The sequence below is a fragment of the Tympanuchus pallidicinctus genome, unplaced genomic scaffold (assembly GCF_026119805.1).
Source record: "Tympanuchus pallidicinctus isolate F22 unplaced genomic scaffold, pur_lepc_1.0 scaffold36, whole genome shotgun sequence".
In the NCBI taxonomy this organism is placed as follows: Eukaryota; Metazoa; Chordata; class Aves; order Galliformes; family Phasianidae; genus Tympanuchus; species Tympanuchus pallidicinctus.
Window position 1 is genome coordinate 744,015 of NW_026294754.1, and position 17,505 is coordinate 761,519.

General features: G+C 56.8%; 3 protein-coding genes across 7 annotated transcripts in view; 2 read left to right on the plus strand and 1 right to left on the minus strand.

Annotated features, from left to right (window-relative positions):
- The window catches only part of GDPD5 (glycerophosphodiester phosphodiesterase domain containing 5), a 364,359-nt gene that overhangs the window by 31,690 nt on the left and 315,164 nt on the right, over positions 1-17,505 (minus strand). The gene's annotated exons all lie outside the window — the stretch shown is intronic.
- On the plus strand, positions 1,141-13,142 carry LOC128088632 (methyl-CpG-binding domain protein 6-like). Of its 4 annotated transcripts, none has more exons than XM_052699369.1 (4): positions 1,141-4,905; positions 5,050-5,380; positions 5,975-6,088; positions 10,617-13,142. In XM_052699369.1, the coding sequence occupies exon 4, from the start codon at positions 10,966-10,968 to the stop codon at positions 11,932-11,934; it is 969 nt and encodes a 322-aa protein (XP_052555329.1). In that variant the 5' UTR covers positions 1,141-4,905; positions 5,050-5,380; positions 5,975-6,088; positions 10,617-10,965; the 3' UTR covers positions 11,935-13,142. The 4 variants fall into 4 exon arrangements, with proteins under 4 accessions (XP_052555329.1, XP_052555332.1, XP_052555331.1 ...); XM_052699372.1 differs by lacking the exon at positions 10,617-13,142 and adding an exon at positions 9,970-10,605; XM_052699371.1 differs by lacking the exon at positions 5,975-6,088.
- LOC128088640 (NAD(P)(+)--arginine ADP-ribosyltransferase 2-like) lies at positions 13,193-14,307 on the plus strand. The gene has a single exon (XM_052699379.1). It carries the CDS (start codon positions 13,310-13,312, stop codon positions 14,246-14,248), a length of 939 nt encoding a protein of 312 aa, XP_052555339.1. The 5' UTR covers positions 13,193-13,309; the 3' UTR covers positions 14,249-14,307.

The window sequence follows — 17,505 nt, forward strand, 5'->3', positions numbered from 1 at the left end:
CAGACTCGCTGAGGCTGCACTCGATGCCATCGTCTGAGGGACACCGCTTGTGGCCGGCCTGCAGCCCAACACAGAGCCATGGATCACAGCCCTTGGCCGCGTCCAGCCAGCCAATTCCTCATCCAGCCGACGGTCCATCCTTCAGATGCACGCCTCTCCATTTCAGAGAGCAGGACGTGGTGAGGGACCGTGTCAGAGGCCTTGCAGAAGTCCAGGCAGATGGCATCCACCGCCATCCATACTCCATTTCAGGAGGACTCGGACCTGTTGCACTGTTACAGTGGGACAGAACCCACTCCCCACACGCTCACCTGGAGGCTCGTGGCCCTGGCAGACATGGGAAGCCTGACCACCCGTGAAGACTGAGGCAAAGCGCTCCCTGAGCACCTCAGCTTCTTCTATGAAGCCAGATCCCCTCATCAGTTACCTTTCATCACCTTGCCCTGTCTCCTGCCTATGTACCTGTAGAGCCCCTTCTTGTCACCTTTCACGTCCCTCTCCAGGGCTGAACTCAGAGCCCCGTCCCAGGTGCACAATGCGGCACGGCTCCTGCTGAGCTTCGTGCAGCTGGTGATTAAAGGAATTAATGACACTACGTGGCAATAACGGCGATACGCAGGGGAAAGAAATTCCTTTGCTCTCACAGATCTGCTGTTCTCTCAGCGCTCTGGAAGCCTCTGGAAGCAGAGCAGCAGAAGCACTGCTGTGCTTTAACCCTGCAGCAGCTCTGCAGCACTCGGCCGTTTGCTCATTGCCCCACCAGGAGATAGGGCAGAGCAGTGACACAGATAAAGCTGTAAGAGCTTGTCGGTTGAGAGCGGGACGGTTTGATGAGAGAGATAGAGAGGAAGAGAGGAAGAAAGCAAAGCAAAGGATGCCCAAGGCAATGGCTCGGTAGTTCCTGACTGATGCCGGTCCCGAGCAGCAGCAGCCCCAGGGCCAAGTGCCCAGCTCACAGCTCAGCACGGCGCCCTGTGCTCCAGGATCTCCCTTGGGCCTTTGGAGCAGCCGGCCCGGCTCTGTGCCCTGCAGCTCCTGGTGCAGCCCAGGAGGCAGAGCAGCCCTTACGTTGTCGGAAGCTGTGCTCGCCCCAAACACAACACGCGGCAGCCGACCAGCGTGGGGGGCAGAGCCCGGGGGCCCTGGATGGGACGCAGGCTGGGGTGGAGGAGCATCACTGCGATCATGGAGAGCCCCACTGGCATCCCTGAGATCCCAGTTGCTGCTTCTTCCTCCCCTTCCTCTTTGCTCCTTCTCCGATCCCTCTCCCGGCACACTTGCAGTGTCACCCGTGTCCCACTGAACACTCCAGATCCAGAGCCAGACCTGAGCCCCTGGCTCTCCTACCAGCAAGCCCCCAGCCCCCTTCACTCCCTGGGGCTGAGCAAGCAGAGCCCCACTCAGGCTTGGATCTCAGAGCCCCACACTCCTACACGGAGCTCATCCTGGAGCTGCTCCGAGTCATACGGGAAACCAGGCAGCCTTGGAGCACCGCTGCCAACTGCTACGGGCGCTGCTGGGGCGCTGGGGTCTGCTGGGACCTCCAGGGAGCCTCCAGCACAGGAGCCCCCCAGGATCCATCTGCGTGTATGGATGGATGTCCTTGGTGCTGGCACGTCGCAGCTCCCGGTTGGGAGCATCAGCATGGACATTGGCGAATGCTGCTCGGCCACAGCCGCTCCCCCACCTCTGCAGGTCTTGGCGTCAGGGCCGTGGGCCAGGGCTCCGCTGGGGTCGTGGGCGCAGCCCCGGACGCTCGGGTCCCCCCGCCGCCGCCCCTTCCCGCTCCGCGCCCCCTGCCCCCTTCCTCCCCCGCGGCCCAAAGCAAAAGGCACCGTGCGTGTGGAGGCAGCGCCGGGAGGGGACGAAGAACGGGAGGCGGGGAAGCGGCCGGCCGAGCGCGGAGCGCCGCCAGCCCGGGAGCGCAGCCCCTCCTCGGTGGCCCTCCGTCGGGACGGCGGCGAGCATCGGAACGGAGAAGGAAGAGAAGCGGAGCTGCTGGGAGGAGATGGAACCTCGGTGCCGGCGCGGAAGCGGAGGGAGAAACAGCGCTGCTCGTCGTCGCGGGGAGATTTGCTCGTGCTGCCGCGCGGGGACGGACAGCGCTGAGCTGCGAGCGGGGCCGCGACCGCCGCCCGATGGGGCGCAGCCTTTCCCCCAGCGCCACCCGGCCTGCCGTGGTGCAGCGCCGCGCCGCGTGGAGCTTCTGGGTGGCAGCGGAGAGCAGGGCTCAGAACTGCGGCTCGGGGCTGTGGGGCCGTGAGGGGCTGTAGGGCAGTGACAGGCTGTAGGGCCGTGAGGAGCTGTGGGGCCAGGAGGAGCCCTAAGAGGCTGTAGGGCCATGAGGAGCTGTGGGGCCCCGAGGAGCCATCAGAGGCTGTAGGGCCATGAACCTCCGCCCCACCTCTGCTGCTCTGGGTCGAACACCCCCATGGACCCCAGCTGCGCCTCCCCCATTTGGCCCTCCACACCCTTCCCCATCTCCACAGCTCTCCTCTGTCCTGTCCCACACTCTGTGCAGGTGCAGAACCCGGCGCTGCTCCTGCTGAGCTTCGTGCAGCTGGTGATTAAGCGACTTGATGTCATTACTTGATAATAATGATGACAGTGCAGTGCAAAGAAATGTCTTTGCTCTCACAGCCTCTGCTCAGATCTGCTGCTATCTCAGCCCTCTGGAGCCCGCACTGAGCAGCAGTAGCACTGCTGTGCTTTAAGCCTGCAGCAGCTCTGCAGCACTCGGCCGTTTGCTCCCTGCCCCACGGTTGTGGGGGTTGTGGAGAGCATTGGTGCAGACAGAAGCGTGAGAACTGGTCAGTTGAGAGAGATCCTGCTGGAGTGGGAGGGGGCGACCGGGACCCCAGGGAGCAGCCGAGGAACCCCCAGCCCAGGAGCCCCCTGGGATCCATGTGCACATACAGATGCATGTCCTTGGTACTGGGAGGTGGCAGCTGCTGGAGAGGGACACAGGCATGGATGTGGACATGGATAAGGATGTGGATGTGCCCCAGCCCTGAGCCCCTGCTCTGCCGGCAGCAGCCCCCAGCGCCCTTCATTCCCTGGGGCTGAGCAAGCAGAGCCCCACTCAGGCTTGGATCTCAGAGCCCCACGGAGCCTTCAGTGCCCCACTGCTCCCAAATGGAGCTCATCCTGGAGCTGCTCTGTGTCGTATGGGAAAACCAGGCAGCCTTGGAGCGCTGCTGCCAACTGCTGTGGGCACTGCTGGGGCGCTGGGGTCTGCTGGGACCCCCAGGGAGCTCCCAGCACAGGAGCCCCCCAGGATCCATTTGTGCATACGGATGGATGTCGTTTGTACTGGGAGGTGGCAGCTGCTGAATGGCGTCACAAAGAGAGAGATGGACAATAATAAGGACACAGATGCAGACAGGAATGGGGGAATGAGCAGGGACAGAAATGGGCGCATAGAAGAGGAAGCTGATGGGAGCGCCCGAAATGAGCCTGGCCAGAGCGTCCTGATGGAGCCAGGCAGGAGCAGCCACGGGGCAAAGGGCCCCTTCATCTCCTCTGTCTTCTGCTGGACGAGCCCAGTGCAAGCAGCACGAAGCCGCCCCAGGCCCCTCTGCTATCCATGCTGTCCCTGGGATCCCTGGTGTCACTCGATCAATCTGTGCCTGTGACAGGGGGGCTTTAGGGCCCTGGCCCCCCAGCCGGCCCCACAAAATGGGAAGGGAAAAGGAAAAGGGGCCGGGAGATGGATGTGGATGAAGATGGAACTGTGAGCAAGTCAGCAGAGTTTATCAGACTCCTTGATAGACCCTGTGAGTGTGAAACCTTGCGAGTCTGGAGTGTAAGAGAGAGAGCAAATGGGACCTAAGGGTAAACAGGAGGTTCTTTTTGTATGCAGTGTTAATCTTACCACACTTAGGAAACCTTTCATGCTTTATCACTGTGTTTTGGGAGAAGCTAGACCAATGCACTGATTAGAGGGACAGGAATTCCTGCCTTGTAAGGGAATGGTTCATAAGATGTATGTGGAACACAATAAAGGGAGCTATTCTGAGAGCTATACCGATGCTGCAAGAAGCTGTGAGCGCTCTCTAACCCGACTGAGCGACGACAAATGGCGCCCGAGCAGGGACACGAAGCTGGGACTGACTTGAAGGCTGAGCGGTGCGGAAGGCGCGCAGAAAAGCACGGAGCGCGGTTCTAAGCGCGTGGCAGGCGCTGAGAGAAGCGCCGCAAGCTGAGGATTCATTGTCGCCTACTAAGGGGGATCAGACAGCGTTCGGGTTGCTTCAGACTTGGACAAAGGGCTTTGAGGAGCTGAAGAGCCACTTCAGCTCGCAACCTGACGCCCGCAGTCTGCCTGAGGGCAAAGGAGCGGCTGGTCGCTCCGCAGATCGGCCCGCGATGCCATCGGCTCCCCGCCATTGCCGTCGGTTTTCGCTGCCTCAGCGCACGAGGAGCCCGGCGGCCATTTTGATCCAGGCGCAGAGCCTGTGGGAGAGACGGGTTTGTGCCGTCCTGATCCGCGCGCAGCTGTTGGGAGCGTGGGAACCGAATGCTGTTTCTGCAGGAGAATTGGATAATGTTATTTTTATTTCGTGGTCTCCGCCATCGTGGTTCTTTTTGGGAGTCCCTCTACTTAATTTGGGGAAGATCTCTGATAGTTCCCATCACCGATCCTCCAGACGAACCTTCCCAGGCACGCACGCTCTATAGAGGTGTACAGATGTCTGTTTTGTCACACTGCAGGACCATCCTGCACGAGAGCAAACCAGAGAACAGCCACGGCAGCCCGAGGAAGCGCCTGCAGAGACATCGGCAGGCCTGGCATCATCCCAGCGCTCTGTGTGTAAGGAAGACGTTAAAGAAAATCACCATATCAATACGAGGAGAGCACCGAGACAGCTTGGAAACAACAGGACGGCTGCTGACTGACGGCAGGTAACGAATAAGTTAACAAGTCAATGGCAAATGTCAACCTTCTGTACGATTGTGAACCTGGAGCACGCAGCCATGGGGAAACAGGGGAGGAGGGAGGCAAAGGGGAGCAAACAGGGTCTGAAGGCCGCCATGTTGTGTCCATAGGCGCTGCTGCTTGCGGGACGCCGCCATTGCAGCCGCGACTACGATCTGCTGTTAGCAGAGATGCCGTCCTGACAAACGTGACTTGGAGATTCCCAGCAATCTGGGGGCTCGCCCGGGATTATGATCGCCTCTGTGGGAGTTTCCCTACCGCCCTGCCCAGGATAGGGGCACCCCGCTGATGGCCGCGGTCCTGTCTGGGTGCTGAGGTGCCTCCTTGGGACGGCCGATAAAAAGCCGAGACTGTTCCATAAGGACGGGCTCTGTGAAAGCCAAGGGCAGGCAGGCACGGGTGTTGGCCATGGCGACCCGGTAACTTGGTGCACGGACCGAGGTAAGGGCGTTGAACTCTTTCCTTGGGGTCGGCTGAGACTCAGTGCGTGTGACTGAGACGCGCCGTCAGCGCGAAGCGAGCGCTGAGTGCCGAGTGCGGCTCCGCTGCGCCGCGAGGGGCGACGGCCGGGGACGGACGGAGCGGCTGCTGGTGGGAGGAAGAGTCTCGGGAGGCGCTGCTGTGTGCGGCACCCTGTGCGCTTGAAGTGGCAGCAGTGCGGCCCTATTAACCCGAGAGATGGGAGTGTAGTACTGCTGAGGGACTGGGCCAAAATCCGAGCGTCGGGGGGGGTAAGCTGTGAGCTGGGGAGTTCAGGGCTGCGTTCTGGAGGGATGGGGAATAGGAGTTGTGAGAGCAGGGGAAAAAGGTCCCCGGAATGGTGCCTAGAGATTGCGCCTTGGGAGAAGTGCTTCAGAACTGGGAAATCATCCCAAACCTGGGAAAAGAGCAGGGAAAAGGTGTTTAAATACTGTATTCAGTAGAGAGCACTGCAGGGAAAATCATTATTGTGAGCAAAATAGGAGTCTGACGGAGATTGGACTTGGCAGACTTTGTGTTTATATGTAAACAGTATGCCTCCTTTTTCTGAAACAGAGTTGGCTGAGGTCGCTTAATGGGTGCAAGAAGTACAGAAATGTCCCTGGCGAGGAGTCGAAGTTCAAAGGAAATAGGGAAGAGAAGCAGAAAGATCATAAATGGATCCCTTAGGTAACTTCCCCCCCTTCAATTTCTAAAGCAATGCAATTTCTAAGGCGGCAGTGACCTCTCCAGAGGAGGAGAGTGGGTGCTGCTGGTCTGTGCAGGTCCTGAGAGAGGCTGTGCTCTGGATTGCTGAGGGAGTCGGAGTAATGCGAACGGGACCTGAAGAGTTTTCCTTTCTCTAACACTAACCTTACTAACGCTTCACTTTGTCCTCTTAGGGCAGCCTTAGGTCAAAGGGAAATAGGGTATGGTAATGCCTGCTGTTTGTACTGGGAGAGAAGTGAGGAGTTTCAGGAAGAATTCCTTAAGTGAGGATCATATAAGTGTAGCAGAACAATGAGATCAGTTTCTAGGGCCTAATTTCTGCTCATGGATGGAAATGATGTTTATCATTGATATGTTGTGTGTTGGAGAGGAGGTGGGCAGCTACGCAAGAGTGGGAAGTGAATACAGAGGGAAGGTTGGGCTCTGGAGGGAGGCAGAGAGAGGAAGGATCCTGAGGATGAATTGCACTGATTATTTTTATTGATTAAGATTTTATATTACTGTCTTTGTGATTGTTAGATGTTTGTGTCGTGACAGTGTTCTGTGATGTTGAATATATACAACCCATGGTGTATATCTTTATTGACCAAGTTAAGGAATAAGCAGGTGGGGTTTACCGTTCTGGATTTGAAGGACACCTTTTTCTGCCTGGTTTTGCCAGAGAAAGTCTGCAATTATTTGCCTTTGAGTAGGAAAACTCAAATATGGAAAGAAAAATTAAAAAAAATAATAATAATTCAGTTAACCTGCACAGTGTTACCCAGGGTTGTGAGAACAGCCCCATGATTTTTGAGAACTGGTCAACTTGTGAGCCTGAGATTTGGGTTCACCATCTCACAGTGGAACTTTACTGCAGTACGTGGATGCTGCAGTAACAAAGGACTGTGTGCAGTGGATGTGAGCTTGCTGAATTTCTTGATTTAAGGGTGTCACGGAGTTGACCAGATCAATGTGTGTCCGTGACAGGGGTGACAGGCCTCCACCCGCCCCCCCCACCCCAGTCCCACAAAAAATGGGAAGGAAGGAAGGGAGGAAAAGGACAGCGGCAACAATCTGTGGAGGAAAACTTATTTTACTATAATATTGGAATACAAGATAACACAATATATATAATTTAATTGAAATTGAGATTAATAAATCAGACAAGATGAGAGAGAGAGAGTTCCCAGGACCGACTCAAACCTGAAAAGCTTGGAACAGCCAGGAAAGCACCTCCAGCACCCACTGCCAGGCAGCAAGAGAGCGCCCCCCCACCCGGAAGGGCCAGATCCCATGACTGCTGTAATGTACAGGGATAGGAACTGGGATTGGGGCAGTGACACTTTAATGCCCCGTACACTACATGATGTTTGGATGTGGAATACTGAAACCCAGAAACAAAAAACAAAACCAAAAAAACCCATAGAACCATGACAAAGGGCTATCAAGTTTCTCACCAGAAAGCACAACTGATCAAACAGAAGGAAGCAATTTGCTGAACACCCAGAGCACCAAGGCAGAGCTGCCTCCAAGCCAGCAGTGTGCGACTGCATGGAGGCTGTCTGTGCCAGCTGTCAGAGCTGCAGGAGGAGCCGTTGGACGACGCTGAGGAGTCCTGGGTTCATCGACGGAAGCAGTTTTGTGAGACAAGGAATCTGTAAGGCAGGACATGCAGTAACTGCTACTGACAGGGTAACTGAAGCACAGCCATTACCTGGGGACTTCCACTTAGAAGACTGAAGTCGTTGCCTTGACAAGAACCTTAACGATACGGACAGGTGCTCAATGTGCTTTTGGGGTGGTACCCACTCATGGTGCCATGTGGAAGGAGCGAGGATTGCTTACACACAAGGAAAACAAATTCAGCATGGTGTAAATCTACCAAAGAACATCATGGCTGTTAGACATTGTAAAGGACATCAGAAGAGTGACACTGTGCAGGAAACTGGGAATATGATGATGGATCAGGTGGCAAAACAGGCAGCTGAAGGAAAAGAAATTGGAGAACGGCTTTAATTCCAGATGGTAAACTTGAAATATCTGAACCTTAGTCAGAACCTACAAGGTACTCTAAAAAGGATAGGAATCGAATGAATGAAGGGAAGAGAGCAAGCTGACAGATGGGTGCATACCCAGATGGACACACTGTTGTGCCCCTTAGTATTTTAGAATCATAGAATCATAGAATCACCAAGGTTGGAAAAGACCTAAAAGCTCATCCAGTCCAACCATTCACCTATTCCCAACAGCTCCCACTAAACCACGTCCCTCAACACAACATCCAGCCTTTCCTTGAACACCCCCAGGCTCGGTGACTCCACCACCTCCCTGGGCATCCATTGCAGTGCCTGACCACCCTTTCTGAACAGTAACACTTCCTCATGTCCAGCCTGAATCTCCCCTGCCGTAGCTTGAAGCCATTCCCTCTGTTCCTATCACTGATGACACGAGAGCAGAGGCCGACCCCCAGCTCACTGCAGCCTCCCTTCAGGAAGTTACAGAGAGCAGTGAGGTCTCCCCTGAGCTCCTCTTCTCCAGGCTGAACATTCCCAGCTCCTTCAGCCTCTCCTCATCAGCCCTGTGTTCCAGACCCCTCACCAGCTTTGTTGCCCTCCTTTGAACACGTTCCAGGGCCTCAATATCTTTCTTGCAGTTATAGGATTTGGTTCTAAGGGAACATAATAAAACAAGGGGGTACAGACACCAGAAAGTAACTGCACAATCCTAGTGCCAGGAACAGGGTACGAGTGGGGCTTGTTGGAAAGGGAACCTTCCAGGGCAACAATGGCAAATTGATTTTTTTTGAACTGCCAGGAAAGAGGAGGGTTTTGATCTATGCTGGTTCTAACCAATACCCTCTCAGGGTGACCAGAAGCATTCCCTTGCAGGACCAGTAGAGCCAAGGAAGTAAGCAAGGTGCTTTTGCAGGAGATTATTCCAAGGTTTGGGTGTCCTGCAGCAATACCCTTCAACCAGGGAACTCATTTTATTGCAGAGATTGTCCAACAGCTCAGCAAGCATTGGGAATAAACTGGCAATTGCACACAGCACACAGACCACAGGCGAGTGGTCAGGGGGAAAAGATGAACTTGCTAATTAAATCACAGGGTGTAAAACTGGGCCAGGAAACTGGACTATCCTGATCACAGTTGTTGCCTTTGGCTCTCCTTAGTACCAGAACAAAATCTAGAGCCAAACAGGGGTTAAGTCCTTTCACAATACCGTACAAAAGGCCTTATGTTGTACAAATGAGGATCTGTACCCACGTAGGGAGCGAAATACTAACTGAGCATGGGATAAGTCTACAGGAATGGCTCTGAGAAAAAGAGAAACTGGTTCTAGGAGCTAGAGCCCAAGGCCTTGATACGGCTCGATAAGATGTATATAACAAATGTCTTTAAGGTTCGCCCCTGGAACCAAGCTGGGTAGGTCTGTTCCAGGTGCTGCTAACATCCCACACAACAGTAAAAGCATTGTGGATGCACCATACTAGAGTTAAGAAGGTCCCTGGAACACAATGAGAACTGAAATCAGCTGGACCCTGTGAGGGCTGCAGGGACACGAGCGGCTGCAGGGCCTTGAGAGGCTTTAGGGCCTCGAAGGGCTGTCGGACAACAGGGGCTACTGGGCTCCTCACTGCCAATGGTTTCCAGGCTGGTTCGGCCCAGTTCCGTGACTGGCGGGGCTGAGGGATTTCACAAAATCTGTGCTTCCGGAAATAGGGAACAGGGGACCCCAAAACAATTAAAAACAGCGGCAACGATCAGAGGAGAAACAAGCTAATTTACTAAATATGGTATTGGAATGCCAGATAACACAGTAATACAGTACAATCAGAACTGGAGCTAAAAAATCACATACAGGGAGAGAGAGAATGTCCGAAAGGTGGAATGGCCTCAGCACAAGGCTGAGGTGAGATGCCTGGTCCAGCTGAGCAGCAGGGAGATGGGAGGAGAGCCGGCAAAGACGAGCAGGCGAAGAAGAGCATCGGGTGCCCTTGCAGGAGCTCTGTCTGCTCTTGTGACCGCAGAGTCCAATGGGGAATGCAGTTCTTCTTCTCAGAAGCACAGAATCGCAAGGTTGGAAACGACCTGCAAGATCATCCCGTCCAACCCCCCTCCCATTGCTATCAGTACCACCAGCACTAACCCACATCTCGTAGCTCCTCATCCAGGTGCCTCTTGAACACTGCCAGGGACGGCGACTCCACCACCTCCCTGGGCAGCCATTGCAGTGCCTGACCACCCTCTGAGAGAAAAAGTTTCTCCTCATGTTCAACCTAAACCTCCTCTGGTGCAACTTGTGGCCGTTTCCTCGGGTCCTACTGTTTGCCTGGGAGAAGAGGCCAGACCCTTTTACACCACAGCCTCCCTTAAGGAAGTTGTAGAGTGCAGTGAGGTCTCCCCTGAGCTCCTGTTCTCCGCACTGAACAATCCCAGCTCACTCAGCCGCTCCTCATAAGGTTTGTGCTCCAGACCCCTCACCAGTTTCGTTGCCCTTTTCTGGGCAGGTACCAGAACTTGAGCATCAACAGGGAAACTGCAGTGCCCCGCATGATGTTGTGGTGTGGAACACCGAGAACCAAACACGGCAAAACCACGACACCACGAGCAGCACGAGCAACTCCTTGAGAGGAACAAGCGGGGTTTTCGGGCATTAGCAGAAGGCCGCTTCCTCCAGCGCTCCTCTGCCTGCTGGGCTCTTCCCCTCCCACGGCCAACTCACCCCACGAAGGGAGGGGGGCTGTCAGCTCCAAAAGGGACCCACATCGCCCCCATGGCGGCCCTCCCCCCCAGACTACAGCCCTCATCCCCTGGGAAGAAGGCTCCACACGGCGTCCTCGCCCTGATGGCCCAGGGATGGCAGCAGCGCCCCGCTCCTGCCCCGCTGTCCCTGGAGATTCCCCCTGCAGCGCCCCCACAGCTCTGCTCTCCCTGTCCCGCTGCTGTTCCCGCTGTCCCCACTGCTGCGTGTTGCTGCCCAGCAGGCGCCGGGGGCCCTGCAAGCGGAGCTGCCGAACTGCTCATCTCAGTGCCTCCTGTGGACCCGCTCCCAGAGCTCCCCGTCCTTCCTGTGCTGGGGGCCCCAGCAGGACGCAGCGCTGCAGATGGGGCCTCACAGGAGCCGATGGAGGGGACGATCACCTCCCTCTCCCTGCTGGCCGCCCCTTTTTCAGGCAGCCCAGAACACATTGGCTGCATTCCGGGCTGCAGGCGCTCACTGCTGCCTCATGCCCAGCTCCTCGTCCACCAGGACCCCCAGTCCTTCTCCACAGGGCTGCTCTCCAGGACATCTTCCCCCAGTCTGTGTCAATACCTGGCTTTGCCCCGACCCGATGCAGCACCCTGCATTCGGCCCTATTGCACCTGATTGGGTCCTCATGTTGCCACTTCTCCAGCCTGTCCGGCTCCCTCTGGATGCTTCCCTTCCTCCAACCCATCGCCTGCACCGCTCAGCTTGTTGTCATCACAGACTTGCTGAGGCTGCACTCGATGCCATCGTCTGAGGGACACCGCTTGTGGCCGGCCTGCAGCCCAACACAGAGCCATGGATCACAGCCCTTGGCCGCGTCCAGCCAGCCAATTCCTCATCCAGCCGACGGTCCATCCTTCAGATGCACGCCTCTCCAAATCAGAGAGCAGGACGTGATGAGGGACCGTGTCAGAGGCCTTGCAGAAGTCCAGGCAGATGGCATCCACCGCCATCCACACTCCGTTTCGGGAGGACTCGGACCTGTTGCACTGTTACAGTGGGACAGAACCCACTCCCCACACGCTCACCTGGAGGCTCGTGGCCCTGGCAGACATGGGAAGCCTGACCACCCGTGAAGACTGAGGCAAAGCGCTCCCTGAGCACCTCAGCTTCTTCTATGAAGCCAGATCCCCTCATCAGTTACCTTTCATCACCTTGCCCTGTCTCCTGCCTATGTACCTGTAGAGCCCCTTCTTGTCACCTTTCACGTCCCTCTCCAGGGCTGAACTCAGAGCCCCGTCCCAGGTGCACAATGCGGCACGGCTCCTGCTGAGCTTCGTGCAGCTGGTGATTAAAGGAATTAATGACACTACGTGGCAATAACGGTGATACGCAGGGGAAAGAAATTCCTTTGCTCTCACAGATCTGCTGTTCTCTCAGCCCTCTGGAAGCCTCTGGAAGCAGAGCAGCAGAAGCACTGCTGTGCTTTAACCCTGCAGCAGCTCTGCAGCACTCGGCCGTTTGCTCATTGCCCCACCAGGAGATAGGGCAGAGCAGTGGCACAGCTAAAGCTGTAAGAGCTTGTCGGTTGAGAGCGGGACGGTTTGATGAGAGAGATAGAGAGGAAGAGAGGAAGAAAGCAAAGCAAAGGATGCCCAAGGCAATGGCTCGGTAGTTCCTGACTGATGCCGGTCCCGAGCAGCAGCAGCCCCAGGGCCAAGTGCCCAGCTCACAGCTCAGCACGGCGCCCTGTGCTCCAGGATCTCCCTTGGGCCTTTGGAGCAGCCGGCCCGGCTCTGTGCCCTGCAGCTCCTGGTGCAGCCCAGACTCCCCGCAGGCAGAGCAGCCCTTACAGAAGCCCCGCTCGCCCCAAACACAACACGCGGCACCCGACCGGCTCCTAGCATCCATCAGCTCCATCCCACCCAGCCCAGCTCAGCGGGTCCAGCGCCAGCTGCTGGGAGCCCCTCTGCACCGAGGGCTGCGGAGCCAGAGCCGCTCATCTCAGCGCCCGTGGGACCGCGAACCACACGTGCACCAAGGCCAGGGGGATGGCTCAACATGGACATTTCCTGGGGGAAGCCGTTGAACCACTTGGCCACAGCGGGCAGTTTGGGGTGTTTGCGGGTGAGTTACGCAGGGCACGCGGGCTGGGGCTGCTCTACAAAGTGGGAGCTCAGCTCCGGGTGTCCTGCAGCTGCATCACGCCGTGGGTCCTGCCTGAAGCAGAGCAAAGGTAACAGCGTGCTGCAGCTCCAGGGCTGCTCCCAGCACTGCGGCTGCTGGGGCTGCGCTGGGGAACCTTCTTGTCTGCAGCAGGGAACGGCAGCCGTGGGCCGGAGGCCGGGGGCAGCCGGGGGGGGCAGAGCCCGGGGGCCCTGGATGGGACGCAGGCTGGGGTGCTTCCCTGTGCTGTCGGGGGGGATCTGGAGGGTCCTGAGGTCACCGCGATGCATCTGCTCAGCTTCTCCCTGCAGCCCCCGCCGCCGCTCCCCCAGCCAGCTCCCACTCATGGAGCTCCTCGCCCTGTGCTGGGTGCTGCTGGCCGGCACCTTGCTCAGCACGTCGGCCGCCAGCAGCGCCCTGCATGACGGAGACCTCGGCCCCACCATGGTGCCGATGGACATGGCCCCCAACTCCTTCGATGACCAATACGAAGGCTGCGGGCAAATGATGTGGGATAAGATACAGAAGGTGAACTATACTGAGTTCACCAAGAACTATGTCTACGCTGACGGCTGGAGGAAGGCAGCTGCGGAATGGCAGAAGCGCTGGGGCCACCTCTCTCACCCCCCACAGCTAAGACGGGAGCAGGCCATCGCCGTGCTGGCATACACTGCTGCAAGCAAGCTATACCAGCAGCTGAATGCAGCCACACGTCAGGGCGGACGTTCCCATCAGTACTACTGCCTTTACTTCCACTTCAAGACGCTGCACTTCCTCCTGACGCAGGCGCTGCGTGCCCTGCAGGCATCCCAGCCCTTCTGCTACAAAGTCTATCGTGGTGTTGGGGGTGTCCGCTTCACAGCCCAAAGAGGGACGGCTGTGCGCTTCAGCCAGTTCACCTCCACCTCCCTAAGGAAGGAGGTCGCAGTGAAGTTTGGCCGGGACACCTTGTTCGTGATTAAGACCTGCTATGGTGCCCCAATCAAGCAGTTCTCCTTCTACCCCTTGGAGGATGAAGTCCTCATCCCACCCTTTGAAGTCTTTGAGGTCACCAGCTTCTCCGTCGTCAATGGCAGAAACCAAATCCATCTCCACTCTAAGGGGAAGAAGAGTAAACACAACTGTGAGCTTCTAAAGAGTCCATGTGGGCAGTGGGGTTGGGGCCACCAGGACGTGGGGTTGGGGTTCAGCCCTGGGCCAGCTCTGCACTCCCTGGGCTGCTCCAACTGCAGCTGGTGTGGATCCGGGCACAGAGAGGGTGACCCCATCCCAGCAGCTCTGTAAGGGGACGGGGAGTGTGGAGGTGAAGGGAGCATCTCTGTGGGAAGGTGGGGACATGGGGAAATGAGAAGGTGAGGATATGGGGAGGTGGGGAAATGGGGGGATGGGGAGGTGGGGACATGGGGAGATGAGGAGGCGTGAGAGCTTGAGCTTGAGCAGCTTAGAGCTCTGCGAAGCTGCAGGACTGTGCAGGGACAGGGCAGCAGCAGAACCCAAGGGTGGGGATGGGTAGAGACGTGCGCCCAAGGGCCGGCGGCGTGCAGAACTGTGCTGCTCCGTGTGTGTGCTGGAGCCAGGCTGTGCCTCATCCCACAGCTGGTGCCCTCTTCTTTCTCTCATTAAACCTCGAGCATCAGCACGTCGGTGCCGTGTGTGTGGCAGTGTTTCATACAGTGCAGTGGGACCTGGGAGCGTGTGAGGACCCGGGTCTGCCCAGGATTGAGGCGGCCATGTGGGCCCCGGGTTGTGGGGCAGCTCAACCCGCAGTGCTGCCCCGATCCTGCTGCGCGGTGCTGAGCTGGGGATTGGCAGGAGCAGCTCTGAGCCAGAAGGTGACTGGAGAACATCCCCACCATTTCTTCTGCAGCATCAGCACAAAGGCAGCACCAGAGCTGGGGCAGTTTAGTTCTGGGGTGCTGCTCTGCTATCCGGGTCCCACAGGCTCTGTACAGAACTCCCAGTGGAGACCATCCAGGCTGGGGTTGAGGGGAGCCTGGCCGGGCCCCTGCAGCTCTGTGCCTGGGCTGCTGCCCCTGCATACCTGCAGGAGTGGCACTGTGGAGCTGAGCGCAGCAGGACCCCCAAGCGAAGATGCTCTCAGCCTTTAGGATCGCGGCGTTCAGCAGAGCAAGCGGTGCTGAAAAGCTCGAGCATCTCAGCTCTATTTCATCATGCTCGGGTCTGGTGCACACGATGGAACCTCACGGGGAGGTGCCCAGCACTCAGGGGATCTTCAAGGCCAGATGGATCCCAGCGCACAGCGCAGCACCAGCATGGCTCTCCTGGCATTCCATGGCACTTGTAAATTCCTCCACCTTTTCCCCATGAAGGGAGTATGGTGTTGGGCTCAGGGCCCTTTTACAGCTACCAGGACAAGGCCCCCTCAAGTTCCCCATTCCCCAGTGATCCCAGTCTCCCTGTGCTCCCCTGCTTTCAACTCTCCCTATGCTCTCCAGTCTCCCCAAGCTTGGAGCCCAACTCCTATGGAGAAAAGCTGGGGGAGCCATGGGTGTTCAGCCTGGAGAAGGGAAGGCTGGGAGGACCACACTGCCATGCACTCCTGGGGCCTCTCCTCGAGCACTGGGTACGGGTTTGGACACCACAGGATGCAAAGGACATCAAAGCATTAGGGAGTATCTAGAGGAAGTCTGTAAAGATGATAAAGAGTCAAGAGGGGAAGATTTATGAGGAGCAGCTGAGGTCCCTTAGGTTGTTTGGCCCAGAGCAGAGGAGACTGAGGGGGGACCTTGCAGCCCTGCAGCCCTTCATGGCCCTACAGCTCTCAAAGAGGGCAGAGGTGCAGCACCGAGCTCTGCTTCTGTGTGACCAGGACAGGCCTCGAGGGAATGGCATGGAGCTGTGAGGGAGGATGTGGGGTGAGGGAAAGGCTGTGCCCCGTTGGGCAGTGGGCATGGCTCAGCTCCCAGGGTGGTGGGCACAGAGCTCAGGGAGCACCAGGACACTGCTCTGACATCGTGTGCTGTGGCAACCAGGCACAGACTTGGATGTGAACGGTCCAAATCCTTTATTACAGGTTCTCACATCACTTACAGACATTCACAAGTTTCCTTTTTTAGCTTTCCCATCGAGCTTCACAGCTTTCCCCTCTGCCTTTACGTGTCAGCAAAGCGTTCCACAAACACTCCATAACCGTGCATGCAGGCACTCATCCAGTCAGGGATAGCAGGAGCCATTCCTTTTGCTTTTCTCTTCTGGAAATGTCCTTGGTTTCTCAGTCTTGATTTCTTATCTTGCTCTGCAGCATCTGCTCTGAACAGACTTTCTTGTATTCCCATAGGGTTGGGTTTGGGGTGCTGTGTGGGGCCAGGGATTGGGCCTGGTGATCCCTGTGATTCTGAACTCAGAATGTTCTCTATGATCCTCTGAAAGCAGCTGTGTGACTGTTCTGCACGTGGCTACATCAACCCCAGCCATGCTGATAGCTTGGAGAAGAGAAGGCTGCAGGGAGACCTGATGGTGGCCTTCAGTGCTTGAAGGGAGCGGATGAACAGGAGGGGGAACGGCTGTGTGTGAGGGTGGGTGGTGACAGGACAAGGGGAATGGCTTGAAAGTGAGACAGGGGAGGTTTGGGTTGGATGTGAGGAGGAAGTTTTGGAGGCAGAGGGTGGTGAGGCACTGGCACAGGTTGCCCAAGGAGGCTGTGGATGCCCCATCCATCCCTGCAGGCATTCAAGGCCAGGCTGGATGTGGCTCTGGGCAGCCTGGGCTGCTGCTTGGCGACCTGCACACAGCAGGGCTTGGAGCTGGATGAGCGCTGTGCTCCTGTGCAGCCCAGGCCATTCTATGGTTCTTTCATTCACTGACCATTTTACAGCTTCAAAGGATTTGCACTGCACAGAATCGTGTTATTCCAGAGGCAGTGCTGCTATGGCAAAACGACAGCATCCGGAGGTGATGCTCTGCTGCGTGCCTGGAGCTGCTCCGCATTACCACGCCGCACTTCTCCAGACAAACATCCATACCTCAGCGTTCCCAACAGACGCCTGGTGAGGGCAGCAAAACCTCTATTGCTTTGCTCTGCTTTCAGACATAAGGAAAAGAGGATTAAATCCAAACGGCTGCGCACTTCCAATGCCCTGTGCTCAGCCAGGTGTTACTACCGGGAGTTTCAAAGCAGGCTGGGGGAACCTGATGTTTCTCCTCTTCATATGCTGGTGCTGGAAGAAATGGCAGTATCCTGCTTTGCAGCCAAGGAGAAATCTGCAGAAAGTAAAGCCAGGTCATGTGGGGCAATGCAGGAAGTGCAGCAGGCGGCCACATCCTCTTCTCATGCTTTTTCCATAATGTCCATCCACCCTTTTGCTCCAGCTGTGTTCGTTAGAGGGAAAGCTCTGATTTGAGATGGAGGGGATGAAATAGGGCACAAGCTATTTAAATGCCAAGGAAGAAGAGGTGAGAGGGAAAATCCTCCTCTTTGATCCTGTAAGGATCAAAGGATGAGAGGTGATGGCCTCACATCGTACCAGGGGAGGGTCAGGTGGGGTGTTAGGGAACATTCTTTCTCCAAAGAGTGGGGATGC